The 18,937-nt window shown below is 38.2% G+C and overlaps 1 protein-coding gene and 1 long non-coding RNA gene across 3 annotated transcripts in view; one reads left to right on the top strand and one right to left on the bottom strand.

The window, feature by feature from the left end:
* Nucleotides 1-8,660, bottom strand: part of LOC309862931 — a 61,105-nt gene extending 52,445 nt beyond the window's left edge. For both annotated transcript variants that reach the window (XR_014310796.1, XR_014310797.1), the window contains exons 1-2: nucleotides 8,257-8,660; nucleotides 3,913-3,953 (exon numbers count right to left, since the gene is read on the bottom strand). This is a non-coding gene — a long non-coding RNA (uncharacterized lncRNA). The remainder of the gene's footprint in view (nucleotides 1-3,912; nucleotides 3,954-8,256) is intronic.
* The window catches only part of SCOC (short coiled-coil protein), a 36,665-nt gene extending 18,978 nt beyond the window's left edge, over nucleotides 1-17,687 (top strand). The window contains exons 2-4 of the mRNA XM_082727360.1: nucleotides 14,020-14,091; nucleotides 14,424-14,507; nucleotides 16,082-17,687. Coding sequence (XP_082583486.1) covers nucleotides 14,020-14,091; nucleotides 14,424-14,507; nucleotides 16,082-16,224 — 299 coding nt within the window. The 3' untranslated portion in view covers nucleotides 16,225-17,687. The remainder of the gene's footprint in view (nucleotides 1-14,019; nucleotides 14,092-14,423; nucleotides 14,508-16,081) is intronic.
* The last annotated feature ends 1,250 nt before the right edge of the window (nucleotides 17,688-18,937 follow it).

The following is an 18,937-nucleotide window of genomic DNA, read 5'->3' as shown; positions in this document are numbered from 1 at the left end:
CATCTTCTAATGCAGCACAGACATGTCTGCTTTTTATAAGACAGAAAATGTGGCAGAACATTCATTCATTCATTCACTCATTCAACCTGCATTTATGGACACCCATGTAGGCCCCAAGCTTGGTAATGGGGCTTCATTAATGATGAAGATTGACTGGTGCCCTCAAGGAATTTAAGGCATCAGGTATAGAAGGTTTTAGATACAATTTGTTCTTACAGACCACCATGCCAGGCAAATTTCCCTCAAGTATTTTTATTTCATCTTCCCAACAGACCTTTAGGATAAGCACTATATTTCCTGCTCCTGTAGATGGCCCCTTGCAGCACAAAAAGGGCCAGTGGCTTTTATGAGGTAATGCTAAGAGGAGACAGCACACTTTTACATTCAATCCAAAGCCATAGAGATCCTTGCAAGAAATGTTAAAATACTGAGTTGGGCTGTGGCCAGAGATGTTTGTTAGACAAAAATATTAAAACTTACTTCAACAGAAAACTCTTTGGAAGGGAGGAACAATGCTCTAAGTAAAATTAATGCCCTGACACTTAAAGATCCAGAGAGATCGCCTCTGAAGAAACTTCTGAAAGAAGGATGAACTCCAGATAGCCATATTGATTTTCTCCCAAAGTAAAAACTACATTATATTTTCTTATAATTTGCTGCCTGTACTACATAAAGAAACTCAAAACCCAAAATTCTCTCACTAAGGATGAGGAACAAGGCATTCTGGGTGCTTTCCACAACTTGAGGACCTATTTCTGCTACAGTTTTAAGGGGACTTGAACTGATTTAAATGAGTTGTCATCAGACTGTAGACCAGACACAGAGGCCACTACTCATCCCTGAGTAGCCAGGCTTTCTCTTGTCTTCTGCCTTCACTAGAAAAGAAGAAAGGGAGCCTGGACACACACTCTGCTTCAAACTGAGGGCGCTTTCATGTGCTTTTGCTGTGATGAGTATTACTATCTGGAAAGTTATTCATTTCAACCATTATTTTAAAACAAATTCCCAAGAGGTCTGTCCTTCCTTCCAACTGTTGCAAAAGTGTGGTGAAACAGTGAAAAAGAAAGGGTAGGACTCCAAAACAGCTACAAAATACGAATTATTTTTAAAACACACTTGTTACTGTGCCATTGACTCTCCTACTGAGGCTTCTTTCATGCAGACTCCTGTGCTTCTCTTCCACTTTGCCTATTAGGCCTCCCACCATCACTTTATGAGACAGACATCTTGTAGTATTTCCCGGAAATAACTGGGTTAGCTGGAGGAAGGAAAACGGGAATTCGTCACAGAACTAAAGATTATTCGAGTTAGAGGTACAGGGGGAGAGGTAGTCCGTAATGAGCCCTGAGCATCAGGACATGTTCTTGGGGTAGGCCAAGAGCACAGGGTCTTTCTTCACCCAGACCATTCCTCAGGGTGTGTCTACCAAGAGCAACTTTGAGAGTTGAGGTAATGCCTCTCCTTGCTTCCACTACCTGTAAGAGCAATAGATTCCCTGAGCACAGTGCTCCTCCCTATACCATAACCCACTGCGTGTGCAGGCCCCGAGCCGGACTCCTAGCCACTCTACTGTGGGGCTCGGGGGACATGGAGAACAGAAGCAAACCTCATGCTGCCAGTGAGCTACATGTAAGAGAGTCCTTGGATTCAGAGCAGGCACCTCATGTCTCCTTCCAGCATTCCTGAGTGTGAAACAGGCTAACTTGTTAGCTTATAAGCAATGTAAAATCCCAGGGGTGCCTGGGTGGTGTGGTGGGTTCAGTGTCTTGCCTTAGGCGCAGATCATGATCCCAGAATCTTGGGATGGAGCCCTACATCACATTGGGTGCAGGGAGTCTGCTTCTCCCTCACCCTCTGCCTGCTGCTCCCCATGCTTGTGTGCTGTCTCTCTTCCTCCCTCTCTCTGTTAAATAAATAAATAAAATTTAAAAGAAAAGAAAAGAAGAAAGTAATATAAAGTCCCAGGGTCTGACAAAGGTGCTCTCCCAGGTTGGTTATTTTTAGTGCAAACAGTTCCTAGAGGAATGGAAGGCTCTGATAACTAGGCCTATGTACTAGAAGTCTGATAGCCCACCAGCTCTTGCATTGCAGAGCGTTGCTAGCAACTCACAAGCATTCTCATACAAAACATCAGTTTCACTATTACCCTGACTCCAGTGCCCTTCCAAGAATCACTTTGTCATATTAAAACCAAATCCCTTTTATGCTCCCATAGCCCAGTGATTAGTGTTGATTTTAAATGAGAGTGTTTTATAAAGATTAAGTGGAATTCGCACGCAGCCAAAATGACTGATACTGGTAGATTTCTGTACAGAGAATCACAGAAACTCCAAGTCATAAAAGCTGGAATGGAGTGGCCCCAAAATAAGTCACTCAAGAAAGCTTTCAGAACCCAACAGGCATGTTACCAAGGGCTCGATGGTCAGACACAACCAGACCATCACGGGCTGCCTAAATATGGGAACCGTTGTTATCATTCACTGGCAGTGTTATTCCATAAATTCAGTGGTACTTTATGTAATATTAGAGAAGCAGGATGAACTTCATTATAGTCCCTAATTTGAGGAAACAGGAGTCTATAGTAAAGTGCATCATCCCCCACAGACTTATGGTCAATTTCAAATATTTGGATATTCTACAGTATCTAGCTCAAAATGAACACTGAAATAAATTTTTCAACTAGTAACTATATGAAGAATTGAATGGATGAATATAGGTTGAGCCAGAGCTGGAACTCAGGTTTCTTCTTCTTCAAACCAAGGCTTGTTGGGATGCTGATACATCAGGCTCTCCAGGCCAGTCATTTACAACCAACATCACACTATTTGCCACATTAAATTAACCATTTAATTAACATCTTTTTAAAAAATTATCTTTAAGTAGGTGCCACACCCAGCATGGAGCCCAACATGGGGCTTGAACACACGACCCTGAGATCAAGGTGTGAGCTGAGATCAAGAGTCAGAGCCACCCAGTTGCCCTATAATTTACATTATTAGTGAACTTGGCTTTGTTCTAGGCAATGACATCAGCAAGCTGAGGGTTATTTGTATTGTTCATATTTTTCAATGACAATAAAATGTCATAAACAATTGTTAAAAGCTAATCTTGTACAGCCAGAGAGATGAGCGCCAATCTTTGGGAAACTGACTAAACATTATTTTGTGTAGGGGGGCCTAGGTGGTTCAGTACATTAAGCGTCTGACTTCGGCTTGGGTTCTGATCCCAAGGTGCTGGGATCTCAGAGCCCAGCATCAGGCCCCCTGCTTGGCGGAGAGTTTCCTTTTCCCTCTCCCTCTGCCTGCAGCTCTGTCTATTTTTGCTCTCTATCTCTCTGTCAAATAAATAAATAAAATCTTTAAAACAAACCAATAAGCAAAACCATTACTTTGTGTAAAGAAAAATAAGCATCAAGACTGTATAATCATTCCCAATTACTTTCACTTTTGCCATAAAGTTCAAAGCTTGATTCCATGAAGACCCTGAAGTCCTTCTGAATTCTCATTAGAGAAACTCTAAAAACACACTGGTAATTTCTTACTTTTTCTCTATTAAACCAATGAATGAAAACAACTCTCCTCAAATTAGCCAATTATTGGTTATTATCAAGAAATTACAATCTTGAGAAGAGTATACAGCTTAATTTACCGAATAGCAGAGTATGGTACATATATTTTTAAGATTTTATTTATTTATTTGAGAAAGAGAAAGAGAGAGAGAGAGACTAGCAGATTCCGCTCTGAACACAGAGCCCGACTGTGGGTTCAGACCCACAACACTGAGATAAGACCTGAGTCGAAATTAAGAGTCAGATGATTAACCGACTGAGCCATCCAGGCACCCCAGTATGATATCCTATTAAGTCTAGTTTTGAAATCAATTTTCAACAAGTACAGTATATTCTTGACTCACCAAATTTAGGACAGCACTCGTTCTCCAATGAATTCAATAACCTTTCAAGGGAAAAAAATAAAAAGGAAAATGTGAGTTCTTATTTAGGAATGAGATGAAACACATTTTGCAAACTAATGAGCATAAAGTACCAGGGAACACACCTGGTTACACTTGAAAGTTATCAAAATGCCTCCATTTAGCATATTTCACTTTAAAATATCCCCAGTATGTTTACAACTCTCTAATTAAGACAAGTTAGGTTTCATGTTCATGATGAGACTATGTCAGTCTGGAACATCAAAATGATCTTGGAAGTTCTCTACAATTTATCATTTCTTCCTCACATGATACATTGCTTTGTAACAATAATTTTCAATTTGGAGTTCCCCATTCTCTATGAAGAGTATTTTAATTGTATGCCTTTACTTAGATGTTTTATAATATTAATATACACATGCCTTAGATAACAAGTGTTCTTTTTACAAGCAAATATGTACAAATTCTGTGCAATTTCATTGGTTTCTGTTTGTATGTATATGTTTGCCTTACTTAGAAGAAAGGAACTTTTGTGATTATTTTTAAACCATTTTTAATTGAAAAATATAATGCAAATATGGAGCATTGTATAAAAATAACTGTATAGCCTAATGAATGTTCACTTCATGATTGGTTTGCTAAAATTCCAACTCCCTTTTTATATCCACTTGGGAGTACTGTTCTTTTTTGTCACATTTTTGTTATTTCAAGGATTTTCTATCTTCAAGGGCAAATCTTAATTATCAGCAACACTGTTTTTATCAAATTTGCAATTATCAGCAACACTGTTTTATCAAATTTGCAACATTTTGTGATTGATATATTGCTCTCTAATTTTATCTTTGGTACATTACATTTTTTGAGATAATTTGTCTAAAGACCTCCTTTAAAGTCTAATTATCTTACGTGATGTATGTTTGGTTCCAGAATTTTAAAAAAGATGAATACTCTAGTCATATTCTACTTGATGGCAATCACTTTCATGCGTCTCCTAAATGGTGTTAGCATCCAAAATAAATCACAGGTTTTTGGTCTGTTTTTAAAAATATGTATTATAAGTGCCCTTTTATCTGTAGAGTTCTATTCCTTTTTCCCCCCAGTGCAATTTCTTTTCTTTTTGTTGAAGAAAGGGGCTTTGTTTTTTGTTTTTGTCTTGTTGTTTTTTGTCCATAGCCACATTTTGCTAATTTTGTCCAGGCGGTAGATTTAATATATTTCTGTATTTCCTGTTAAACTGCTACTTAATGGGCTTGATCAGGTCAGGTTCCACTTTGTTTTCCTTTTTTTTTTTTTTTGTAGGACTCTTTCATAGATGGTGGTACATTCTTCTTCCATCAGGAAATAAATGTTATTAATGGGTTCTCTTTGTGATGTTCATGCTCTAGATTAGTGTTTCTCAACAGTCTTTTTCATTATACTCCATCCTCAGAGCCTTTGAGACATTATTTTCCTCATCATACCGTTCTCTTATGAAACTGTCTTTTATGAAGATTGGAAAACCATTATTTCTTCAAGTGTTTTTCAGAACCATCTATACTCTCCTTCCTTTTCTTCCGGGACTCTGGTGACACAAAATGGCATCTCTTTTGTTGTCTTCTACTCCTGAGGTTGGTTCATTGGTTTTTGCCAACTCTTCTCCCTGTATTTAAGACTGAATAATTTCTACTGAGATTTCCTCAAGTTCACCAACTCTTTCCTCTTCATCCTACTGCTGATTTTTTACAGTTTTATATTTCAGCTATTTTCTTTTTCAGTTATAAAGTTTCCATTTGGTTCTTATTTGCAGCTTCTATTATATTGCTTATACTCTCAACAACTTCTGTTTCAGGATTTTTAATGATTGCTCATTCAAGTAGTGTTTTTTTTTAAAGATTTTATTTATTTATGACAGATAGACAGCAAGAGATAGTGAGAGAGGGAATATTTACTTCATTTGGAATTCAGTTTTACTTGCGGTGGAGGTCAGAATCTAATTTCATTTTTTATGTGAATAGCCAATCTAACTAAAACCATCATCAGTTGTCTTTTCCATAGCCTATTTACAAAGTTATTATACCAGGGTGCCTGGGTGGTTCAGTTGGCTGAGTGTCTGACTCTTGATTTCAACTCAAATGATGATCTCTGGATCCTGGGATCAAGTGCCCCCACACTGGGTTTGGTACAGGATGTGGAGCCTGCTTGGGATTCTCTCTCTCACTCTCTGCCTGCCTCTCCTCTCTCTCTCTTTCTCTCAAAAACAAACAAACAAAAGCCCACAGCAACAACAAAGTAATTGTACCATTTACACTTTCAGCAGTCATGAATAATAGTTCCTTTCCATAACCTGCCCAACACTTCTTATCAGACACATTTAGTGTATTCCAACTTCCAGGTACAGTTACCCTCTAATTTTCTTTTTGTCTATTCTTGTGTCATTACCGCATTTTAAAAAGTTGCTTTAAAAAAAAAAAAGATTTTATTTATTTATTTATTTGACAGAGATCACAGGTAGGCAGAGAGGCAGGCAGAGAGAGAGAGGGGAAACAAGTTGCTTTTAAAATAGATCAAATTACCATATGATTCAGCAATTCCACTTCTGGATATACACTGAACAGAATTGAAGACAGGGTCTCAAAGAGATACTTGCACACATCACATTCACATTGTAGCATTCACAATAGCTAAAGGTTGGAAGCAAGCCAAGTGTCCATCACCAGATGAATGAATAAATAAAATGTGGTATATACATACAAGGGAATGTTATTCAGCCTTAAAAAGGAAGGAAATTCTGACACATACTACAATATGGATGAGGCTTCAGGATGTCATGATAAGTGAAATAAGTCAGTCACAAAAAGATAAATATTGTAAGAGATACCACCTACATGAGGTCCTAAAGCCATCATGTTTTGTAGAGACAAAAAGTATTGCAGTTGCCAGGTGCTGAGGGGAGAGTTAAATGGGGAGTTGTTTTTTAATGGGTATAGAGTTTCAGGTTTCCAAGATGAAAAGTGTTATGGAGATTGGTTGCGTGACAATGTGAATATACTCAACACTACTGAACTGTACACTTTAAGATAGTTAAGATGATAATTTTTTTGTGTTATATATATTTTATTCTATTTAAAACTAAAAAAAAGAAAAAAGCCACTATAACAACAACAAAAAAGTTGCTTTAATAGTTCTTAGTCTTTGGTGTTCTGCAGTTTCATCAGGATGTGTCCACATACGGAATACTTTTTTTTTTTTTTAAGATTTTATTTATTTATTCGACAGACAAAGGTCACAAGCAGACAGAGAGGCAAGCGGGGGGGGGGGGCAGGCTCCCCACCAAGCAGAGAGCCCAATGCCGGGCTGGATCCCAGGACCCCAAGATCATGACCTGAGTGGAAGGCAGAGGCTTAACCCACTGAGTCACCCAGGCGCCACCACATATGGAATTCTTTATTTTACACCTGCTCAAGAGTAAGTGCTTCTTGAATCTGAGCATTCAAATATTCCACAATCCTGAACAATTCTTAGTTATTATTCTTTGATACAGCTCACAACCATTCTCTCTAGTTTCTCTTTCTGACATTCCTACTGGATAGACCCTGGGCCTTTCTTATTTTCCATTTATTTAGGTCCTGTGTTGCATTCTAGTAATTTTCTCAAATTATGTATCATGGGTCCAGCCAAATGTATAGTTCTTAATACTTAAGTGGAATATTTTTTACATATTTCTTAAAAGGGTTAAGGCAGTAGGTCAGCAAACTGAACCAGAAGTGAAAAAAGTCAAGAAACAGGCAGACACAGGCTCTCCTCTACAACTCAGGAGAATGTGCCAGAGCCAAAACAATATAGTATTACTACCTCGTACTCTACAAATACTAAACCCAAGCCGCTTTGTGTCAAGTGCTAGATACCAATGAACGCTATCAAGCCAGATTGCATTACATCCCAAAGCCTGGCAGCAGCATTTCATACTGCATGTATGACCTCGAGCAAGGCATTTACTCTTAAGCTTCATTTGTTTTCTGTGGGTTACTGTGAGAATCAAAATGAGATAAGGTGAGCAAACGCTCTATATACCAAAGTACTGTTAAGGTATTTTCTCAGTGCTAAAATATCCTTAAATGGTCAATTGCACTACGGATTTAATAATCGTTTGGAAAGGATGAGGAGAGGAACAAACCACTAGGGGTGTACTTAGGAACTTTCCGATTTGGGAAGTGAGGAAAGTTGGAAAAGTCTCCTTTTAGAATTGAGGTACTTCGGTATTGCACTGGCTTTACCTATTATGTCCACAAATGCCCTTTTCTTAAACTTGAATGATTTACCTCTCCCCCAGCATTTGGTTTTACCAACCTCCTTCCTGACAGCTGTCAGAATTTTCCATACTGGCTTTCTGACCGCAATTTCTCCGACCCCTGCTGAGACTGAAGAGCGGCTTTCTTTGGACTGGCTTTCTCACGCTGAACTTCGCTCCTGTACTGTCATTGGCTGTTGCTTTTACCGGACCCGCCCACAACAGCCTCAATCCTGATTGGATGCCAACGTCCTTTTGTTATGGCGAAAGGTGGATCATGGGGCTTTGACAAAGGACGATTGGGGCGTCGTACAGCTAACGCGCAGGCGTGTCTTCTTGAGTGGGGATTGGTGGGCCACGGCGCGGGACGGGGAGGGACAGGGCGGGACTCCCGACACGGCGCAGGCTCTGTGGGCGCAGAGGGCGGAGCTGCCGATACCGGTTGGTCCAAGAGTTGGGGCCTGAGGCGTCTTCCCGCTCCCTCCCACTCCTGGCTCCTTCAACGGCAGGTGAGGGCAGTCAAGGGCCGCGGAGGGCCTGGCCCCGGGCGACTGGAGTTGCGACTCCCGTACAGCGCCTGGGGAGTGGGGTGGGATGGGGGGCGGGAGGGCTGGACGCGGCCCGGCGCACCAGGCGCCCAGGAAGAGCGGCTTCGGGCCTGGGCATTTGGTGGGCGCTTCAGGCCTGACTCCCTGCAGAGCCCCTGCGTAACCTTCTTCTCATCTTCTTATTGGGTTCCTTTGGGGAGGGGCTGCTCGCGTCCGTTAGGCGGACCCCCCCCGCCGCCTTCTCGCGCCTCTTCTGAGTCGAAGGCCGCTGTCCAGCCTCCCGCCCTGGACTGGGACTGCAGAGGGACGCTTGGGCAGGATGGGCCTGGCACGCCGGGACTAGTCCGTGGTTGCTCTGCGGAGAGCCCGGGAGGTGGGAGGAGAGGACGCCGAGGCGGGGAGGGTGGCGAGCGAGCGGTAAAATAAGGGCTGGCGACAGCTTTCCTGGCGCCGAAAGGAGCTCCCGGTTAGTTTCTACTTGGGCTTCCCTCAAGGATCCTGCCGAGCAAGTTTTGGGGAGTTAGGATTGAAAAGGAGAAAGAGGATGCCTTTGGAAAGGCAGGATTTTTGTTATACAATGTATCGATTCCACTACTATGACGTAACAATGTTAAGGACCTGCTGTGCTATGTGCCCGGCGCTGTCTGTACCTGATGATCCAAAGCTATGCTTGTGTATTCTGTGGCTGTACTCCTCGATTAAATTCACTATAGCTAGCCATTCTCTGGCGATCCACCTTCCGTTCCTGTCCTCCTTTGGCCAGTCAATTTCTTAATCCTGTGGGATCTGAAACTGGATTTATCTAGCCAGAACAATGCAAAACTTAAACAGGCCTGAACAGACACACCAAGTTGAAAGTGGATGCGCCGTGAATGGAATAAAATTTACTTTAGTTGCTTAGTAAAATGTCAAAGGAATTTAACATCAAAGACTGCAAAAATATTTGGCACACATAGATTAGGGCTGTATTTCCATTATACAATGGAAAAAACAGGGACTTCATAGTTAGACCTGCTTTCAGCATCTTGGTGCAAAATTGGCCGTGAAGTCTAAGGCAGATACCTGAGGTACAGTACCCACGAATATAAATTACAATGCCTTTCTGTTGATTTGATGAACTGATAATATATGTAAAGCATTTAGTATGTTAATCAACAATCACATTATTTTAGTAGTCTTATTCACTAATAAGTGGATGACATGAAAATCAGTTTTAGATGCAGACAAGTTGGGTGGGTATCAGGAAAAAGTCTCAAAATCTTAGGTCTCAGAGGTGAGCATTCCTGTGGTGGTGTGATGGAAAACAACTAGCCTAGTAGTCTTGGCTCTGTCAGTGACTACTTTTGTGATTTTGGGTAAGCCATTATTTGGTCTCCGTTTGTTTGTAAAATGAAGTGGCTAGACCAGGTGATTTTACCAAAACTTCTTTTTGTGGCCTGAATTAGAGCCAAAAGGTAGAGGAGATAATAGCTAACATTATGAGGTATCATTGAAAGTACCGTACATTTCAACTCATTCTTAAAACAAAAATGTGAGGTACATACTTTTATCATTTTACAGATAAGGAAACTGAGGCTGAGATGTTAACCTTGCTCAAGATTTCAGAGCTTATAAATAGCAGAGCTAGGATTTAAATCCAGGTAATATAAATTTATGTCCTTTATCACTGTGCTAAACTGCTTAACAGTGGTACTATTCAGGATACTATAAGAGAAGGTAGAGTTCTCCTTTGGTAAAAGAGTAGTCTTTGATCACAGAAGTGTGGGCATGGAAAATGGATCCATCCTGATGTTTGTCACACTTCCTGAACTCTTGTTCTCTCTGTACTTTTAGCTTCCTGGACTTATACTATCAAAATAATTCTAGATTCTCTTCTCCCCACCAAGGCCAGATGAAGATAGGCACCAGAACGTACTGTAATTTGAGAAAAGCGTTTAAGATCCAACCTAGGCTTAGGTCAGAGTTGACAGATCTTCAAGAACCATATCTATTTCGGAGTGAAGGCAGCTTTAGAATAAACAGATCAGCCTTAACACCCCACACTCATTTCAGTGTCCTCATGCTAGAGATACTTTGGTCTGGATTTTCTTTTTCTTTTTCTTTTTCTTTTTTTTTTATTTTATTATTATTATTTTTTATTTATCAGAGAGAGGGGGGGGGAGAGAGTGAGCACAGGCAGACAGAATGGCAGGCAGAGGCAGAGGGAGAAGCAGGCTCCCTGCTGAGCAAGGAGCCCGATGTGGGACTCGATCCCAGGACGCTGGGATCATGACCTGAGCCGAAGGCAGCTGCTTAACCAACTGAGCCACCCAGGCGTCCCTGGATTTTCTTTTTCTTTTTCTTTTTTTTTTTTTTTTTATTAAGTAGGCTCCATTCCCAACATGGAGCCCAGTACCAGGCTTGAAGTCAGGACCCTGAGATAAAGACCTGCGCTGAGATCAAGAGTAGTACGCTTAACCTTACCTGAGCCACCCTGATGCCCCGAAAATGAACTCTTAAAAGTACATTTCACATGAAATTGAATTGATGTGATAGCAAGTATAGACTGAGAAAAAGATTTTATAGTTGAAAAACTCAGTCTGGTATTAAGTGCTTATTATGACAAAGTACCTGTGCTAATGTAGACATTGTGAGGTTTTAGGATTGACTGTATTTTGGAAGAAAATAAAACCTGTGGCTAAAATACTTTGATAAAAGAGTTCAATGAACCTTCTGACCTTATAAAATCAGCCTGTTACTCTAAATTTACTGGAAGACCTTGAATATATGCAAGAATAGCATTTTGAGGCCAGCCTGTTTAATCCCGTCAGAATAAGAAAATTACTGTTTGTCTTTGTTGTTGCTGTGGAGAAGCAGCCAGCAGTGCTCTTGTCTGCTTCATTGAAGAGTCATGAATACCCTTTTGCCCAGAGCTGCCACCTAGAGTTGGACAGATTTTGTGCTGTACAGTCATGGAGGCTATCTTACATAGACTGTGATGTGTATAGTGTTCTCTTGGGTTTTGTTATATATCTCCTAGCACTGTCTTGTGCCCACCAGGCTTTTGTGCTCTTGCCTCCACCCCAGTTTTCTGTGTGTGTTTCTAAGTTTCATTTTTCCTCTAATAAGCCCCTTCCATTCCATTTTTCTGCCTTTTGTTCTTTCATTTTTTTCAGATGAAGTCAAACTGTTGATAAGCCACACATAGATTTTCCATTGTTTGGGTTACATGTGGCCAAAATTTCAGAAACTGGCCTCATTATTACACTGATCAATTTGGAGCACTTTACCTTTGTATAAGACTTTTTGGTTTAATTTTAGTATTAGACTGAAACATAGACCAAAGAAGTATTCCACATCCCTATATTAAACTTGATTTCAAAGTCATGCATTGATTGCATGATTATCTGTTGCTTTGCTTTTGTATCTTATAACTCTTCTCAGCTGTCATGAAAATTTTGTTTGAGCTGTATTCTTAAAACCACTAAATGTCAGAATTTTGAAGTACCTTTTATGTATTATTTAACAGCAGAAATAGCCAAGCTGCAGGCTGTTGTTGCTAAGTACTCTCAAGATCACGTTTGCTTTTGGCTGTTGCATCAGAAAAAGTTTATATGTATCTTACATATTATGTACATTATATTATATATGTATAATGCAGATGTACTATGTATATAATATGTATATATTATATCACATATATATGTGTGAACTCCGAAGTACAAAGAACTTGAGGATTAAAAACATGTGAAAACAATTTGAGGGAGAGCAGCTCTAATGCTAGATAAGTAGAAAGATGCTAGAGGACTCAGTAGATTTTTATTAAGCATTAGGTCAATTTTATACCATTTGTAGCTAGTGAAGTCTTTAATAATGCCATGTAAGGGATGTTAAATGTCTTTCTTCTTTAGACCAACAAGTGATCTCTTATTTCAGAGGTAGTTTATATATACGTACACTGAGCATTTTATCTCCATGTTCATGCAAGTATCTGAATTGTCACACAATTTAACAACCGAAAATGTGAGGGAATACTCAATACACTAATAACTCTTAAGATTCTGGTTCTAGAATATAGACATCCTGTTCAGTAGGATCTGGGTTCTACTATTTAGCATACAGAGGCATAAGAGTGCCTTGGTATAGTAGGTGCTCTATAAATAATTTGTTGAAAAAGTAGTAATATTGGCAGGTCTATACCTGTCTACTCACTGCTTCAGTGAGTAGATTAGATTGTTTACACATCTGTTTCCAGCAATAATCTGGTTTATTTAAAAATCTTGAGCACACTGAATATGAAATGAACGTTAGCTATAGAGCAGAACACATTTCACAGGAATTTTATGCTTTAATATTTTGGAAACAAAAAATTTTTTTTTAATTTAAGCATGCCTGTGGGTGGGGTGCAGAGTTAGAAAGAATCTTAAGCAGACTTTGAGCTAATTGTGGAGCCCAACACGGGGCTCAGTCTCAGGACCCTGAGATCATGACCTGAGCCGAAATCAAGAGTTAGATGCTTAACCGACTGAGCCACCCAGGTGCCCCAATATTTTAGAACCTTTTATAGAAACAATAAAATATTAATATTTATTTACTTATACACATCCTATTTAATCTGTTTTAACCATAACTAGAAGGTAACAAGTTGATATTTTTTCATTTTTCCCATTTTAGTGTTTCAGGTAACTAGTATTTTTCTCTTGAACTTAACAATAAAAAATATTAAACAGTATGTATAAGGTAATACTTTAAAAGGAAAAATATTTTTAAGAGATTTGTCTTCATCCCTATCATCCTTAACATAAGAGCTTTTTTCATTTTGCTGTTCTCTTTATTTGTATTTATGTATATTTTACATAATTTACATCAGTGAACACACAATTTTGTAAACATTCTTCCCATGTTATAGTCATCATGATTATTTTTAGTAGCCACTCGATTAGAAACTACAGTAATTAACCAGACACTGAATGGACAGTTCATATTGTTTCCAGTTTCGTGGGTTGTAAATAAGGTTGAAGTGAAAATTTTATGCATATAATTTTTTTCCTTCTTTGTAATTTTCCTTAGGCTAAATTTCCAAGAGCAAAATTCCTGAGTAAAAAATATTGAAGTGTTTTCATGAGCATGATTTATTACCATATCGCTTTCCAAGAAGATAACATATTTAAAATTTCTAATATTTTATATTTGTTCTTCCATAACTTTGATCATTTTCTCCTTTAAAAATTTTTTAAAATGTATAGTGGTATTTTATTGCTATATGTGTCTGTTTCTAACTTTCTCTTATTGCAGACCATTCATCAAGGATTTTGTACCCAAGGCCCAAAAACTTGTTACCCAAGATGATGAATGCTGACATGGATGGTATGTGCTTATTTCCCCTTTTTGTGAGTTCCTGGTTTTGTGGATGCTTTTGGCTTAAGCAATGGAAAGAACAGAGAAGCAATATTTAGAATGCTTGGATTTGGCTAATTATTTATAACCTCTCTAGTTCTAGAAAGGATTGATAATGACAAAATCCTTTAACCTCACCTGGGTGTCCTTATCTGCCTTGTGGGCATCTAATTTCTTCCTTTCCAGGCCTCTTAAGTCAAGTAAAACTATGGATATAAAACATTTTGCATATCTTTAAGTGCTGTGCTACACAAATATTACCTAATGTTAATTACTAGTAAATCTGAACCTTTGTATTACAGCAGTGGATGCTGAAAATCAGGTGGAACTGGAGGAGAAAACACGACTTATTAATCAAGTGTTGGAACTTCAACACACACTTGAAGGTTTGCTTCCATTTTGTAGTTTTCTTGAACAATATCCAGTTAGTTGAAATTGTAAGCATCTGTTCTGCTTAATTTCCTTATCATGCCCCCAGTATTTAAAGTATAAGCTTCAAAGTCGATTTCAATAGTTTCTGTTCCCTCCTCCCTGCAGCTTTGGCTGTTGATTTTAAAGAACAAATGCGCTTCAATAAGAAAGTCAAATAGTGTTCCTGTGCATCCCTTCGGGGTTAATGTAATGCTGTTTATTACATGAGAGCCCCTTAAACCCCTGAACAGAGATATTACTAAGTCCACTTTAATAAGGCATATACTTTGCAAAAACTTTAATAAGGCATATACTTTGCAAAAACTTTAAAGTTTTTACTTTAAAAATGTTTTAGCTTCAGAGATTAAAAGTGAATTGATCTGAGTTTTTTCATTTACTAAATGTCTTGCATGAAATTAATACTACCACTGAAATATCTTGGTTTTTGATGAAATTAAGAGGTTGTGTTGTGTTTTTTGTTTTTTGGGGTTTTTTTTTTTTTTTTTTTTTTTTTTTTAAACAGCAGGGTGAGCAGATCATGTCATTGCATTGGCTTCCCATTTCACAGTTAATAAAAGCCAGGTTACCCTCTGGAAATCTTTTACCTCCTTATACCTTTCAGAATCAGTCATGTCACACTCTGCCTCATTCAGTCTACCTCAGACACTGACTTTCTTGCCATTCTTTCAGCAAGCTTCTACTGAGGGTCTTAGTGGTTGCTATTCTGTTTGTTCTCTGCTTAGGTTGTTTGCATTCTGTATGGCTCATTCCCTCATTTCTTTTAAGTCTCTGGTCAATTCCCTCTATCAGAATATCACTGACCATACTATATTAAAAAGACAACTTCCCTTTTGGTTCCTGCAACTCATACCCTTCTTTTTTCTCTTGACCCCTACTTGGGGCTTTGCAAATGCATATGTGTCCACATGTACCTTAGAATATAAGCTCTGTGAGGGCAAGGACTTTTGTTAGTGTTGTCTCTAGAATAGTGCCTGGCTCTTAAAGGGCCCCAATGCTTAGTTGTTAAATGAATGAATGAAGATAATGTTTTATTTGATCATTTAGAACTTTTGAATTTCTTGCTAATGTAAAAATACAAAATGCTCAATTTCTTGGAAACTGACCTATATCCAATGTATAAATCCAATGTATCCAATGTATAAATCGAGTTGTATTTGCCTGCCATGTTTTCTTAAGCATTTCTAACAAAGATTTTTTTTTTTAATGTTGATAAGACATGAACCAAAATTCACATTTTAAAAACCAAGTTTGTATCTTATGGAAATAACAATTTCAAGAAATAACTACTCCACATAGATGCCATTTACCAACATTTAGTTTAATATGAAATCTCTTTTTAAGAATTTTGGCTATTAACTTGCATTCAGTTTACTTTGTTTACCTTAATTTCTAAAGTTACCTGAATTTAAAAGCAGAAAATTTAAAGATCGTGTTATCTCTTTTAAGAATGAATCCTAAGTCTTGTATAATATGGAGTCATTGGCATCATTTTATTGATACTGGACTTTTTTTTTTTTTTTAAATATAGACCTCTCTGCAAGAGTAGATGCAGTTAAGGAAGAAAATCTGAAGCTAAAATCAGAAAACCAAGTTCTTGGACAATATATAGAAAACCTCATGTCAGCTTCTAGTGTTTTTCAAACAACTGACACAAAAAGCAAAAGAAAGTAAGGGATTTACATCCCTTCTGTTTTATTGAATTGCTGCTGATCTTTTTTTCTTTAAAACCTGGATAGATTTTAAAAGTTATAGTACTTTTGTTTGTGGCTTAATTGAATATTTATGAAGATAATGTCAGATCTAGGCAAAATTAAGAGCATAACAGAAGACTTCATGAGTTTGCGTATAATAGTTAGTCTATGAAAACGTGCAAATGTATTGTAGAGACTTTATAATTAGAAATGCATATATTTATGAAACTTGAAAATGAATGTTTTATCAAATTTGATTTATAGGTTTAGCACTGTCTTTTATCTATAATAATAGATAAAGACATAGGCATAGTAAGAAATACAAGAAAATAACCACCATGTTGTGAAAAGTGACCAAAATCATGTACTGAACGCACAGCTTTATGTACCCTGTCCACCATGTTGTGCCTCTTCTCCATTCACTTCTTCCTTCCCATTGCCTTTCCCTTAAGGAGAAAATTGGTTTTACATTTGTAAAAGTAATTTTAATAGTTAATCATCTGTGAGAGTAACCTGAGCTTGAATTGTTGAAACTTAAACTAAAATGAGATACTTTCTCAGTTAGGGCTTGTCATAGTAATAAGATAGGATTGTTGGTTTCTCTTTAATCAGTTGAAAACAGAGGCTATAAGTATGAAGACTTTTCTTTGCAACTGAATTGTCAAATTGGGAAGGTTTGGTTGTTAAAACATACCTTTTGCACAAAACAACCCACTTAATATCTGAAAAGATGAGTTCTGGTTATATGTTTGGAATAGAAAATTTTGAGAAAAATATGAATAGGATTGAAAAGATAATTAGCAAACTGTAGTAAACAACTCCAAAATGTTTTTACTCCAGATTTGTGTGATCCCTGACACAGACTAGATCTGAGAGAGTAGATTAAATGTGACTAACCTTATGTCAACCACATCTGAAAGAGAATAGTTTCTAAGAGTTTAGTCTTAATGTTTCTTTGTAGCACCCAGCAGATCAACTTTTGCAGAATCCCTTCAGTGTATTAGAATCAGAATCATGAATAAAATGAGGGAGTTTTACATGTATACTAGATGATATTTTCTCAGTATTTTAATCTCACTACTTCTCCCAGAATTTTCTGTAAACCCAACTACTTGGTTTGCAGAATTTTAGTCACTCTATGACAGTTTCTAAAAATTTAGTTTGTAGATTCCATCTGGTAAGAAAATTAGTATCAGAAGTAATGTTAAAATGTTAAATAGGAAGAGATCCACTAATACTGTTTTGGTTATTAGATTTGGGCTACTTTTAATCCTGGAATAATCTTATGTTTGTATTGGTGTATGAGTCAATGAATGACTTTAGCTGTATAAATATAATAGTTACACTGCAAATATTTTGCATCCGTTTTGTGACCTAATCTACGAACACTTAAAATTGTGTTGCAGTTTTGCTTTGCTGTTTAATAAAAATCTGTTTCAGAGATTGTGTGTGTGTTAATATAGTAACTGTGGTGTGTATAATGGTATACAGGTATATGCAGGGTTGGTCAAAGCCACAGGGTAAGTAGCATATCTTATTTAAGTACTAGTTACTGTACGTGTAGGGGAATATTTTTATTAAAACAAATGTTACAGGGTATTCTACATTAATTTTTTAAAATAAAAGTAAAGAATTCAGAGAGCGATCCAAGATTGCCAGGGGAAACATGGTTGTAACATTTAGGTTAGGCTAAGCTCCTATAACAAGAGATACACTAATAAAATATAGAAGTTTCTGTTTCCCAGCTAAGGGTCTTGAGGTTAAGCATTTCAAGCTGTCAGGCTTTGTTTCACATAATGATTCAGGAACTTGAGGGTAGCTCTGCCATTTTCGACCATGGCTTCGAAGTCACTCTAATCACTATTCTAATTTACAGAGAAACTGCATGAGACACATATGCAAGGTTTTAAGGGTTAGGCCTACCCGGAAATGGCATTTCTTATATTCCAGTGGCGTGGAGACTTAATTACAACTAGATTGCAGGAGCTGAGAAATGTAGTCTTTGGCTGGAAGCCATATTCCAGCTTCAACTCTCTTACCATAAAAGCACATGGAGGATCTGGGTACCAACTAGCAGCCACTGCATTTTTCTCTTGCTGTTAAGTCTCTGTGCACAACCTTCCCATGCACAGAACATACTCAACCCCTCCTACTGATGAAACTCAGGAATTCAGGATCTCCATTAAGGTTCATCAGTTGTGGATGTGGCTTCTAATAGTCTGATGCCTAAACTGATGGGCAAATTATTTGCTCACACCCTCACCTCTGCCCATTTAGAATAGTGTGGTAAGGACAGGAAACCCAAATAAAAACCCTAAACTTAGAAAATGGAATAAAGGGAAACATGTATTGATTCAAAGCAACTGTGGGGATATTTCTGGGAAACCCTGAGAAGAGTGTCCTTGATGATAAAGAAGTTCCTTGGGACACCTGGGTGGTTCAGTTGGTTAAAAGCAAGAGTCTGACTTTTGGCTCAGACTCGTGATCCCAGAGTCCTGGGATGGAGTCCTGCATTGGCCTCCTTGCTCAGCAGGGAGCCTACTTTTCCCTCTGCCTGATGCTCCCCTGCTTGTGCTGTCTCTGACAAAACAAAACAAAAAACAAAACCCCCCAAAACAACCTTGATGAGACCCTGATTCTGCTCTCTGGCAGGGGACTCACTTGTTCATTACCTTCAGTGGCTTCCACTCTGG

The sequence above is a fragment of the Mustela nivalis genome (assembly GCF_964662115.1).
Source record: "Mustela nivalis genome assembly, chromosome: 4".
NCBI lineage: Eukaryota > Metazoa > Chordata > Mammalia > Carnivora > Mustelidae > Mustela > Mustela nivalis.
The sequence above is the reverse complement of the archived record's forward strand: the minus strand, read 5'-3'. Positions and strand labels throughout refer to the sequence as shown.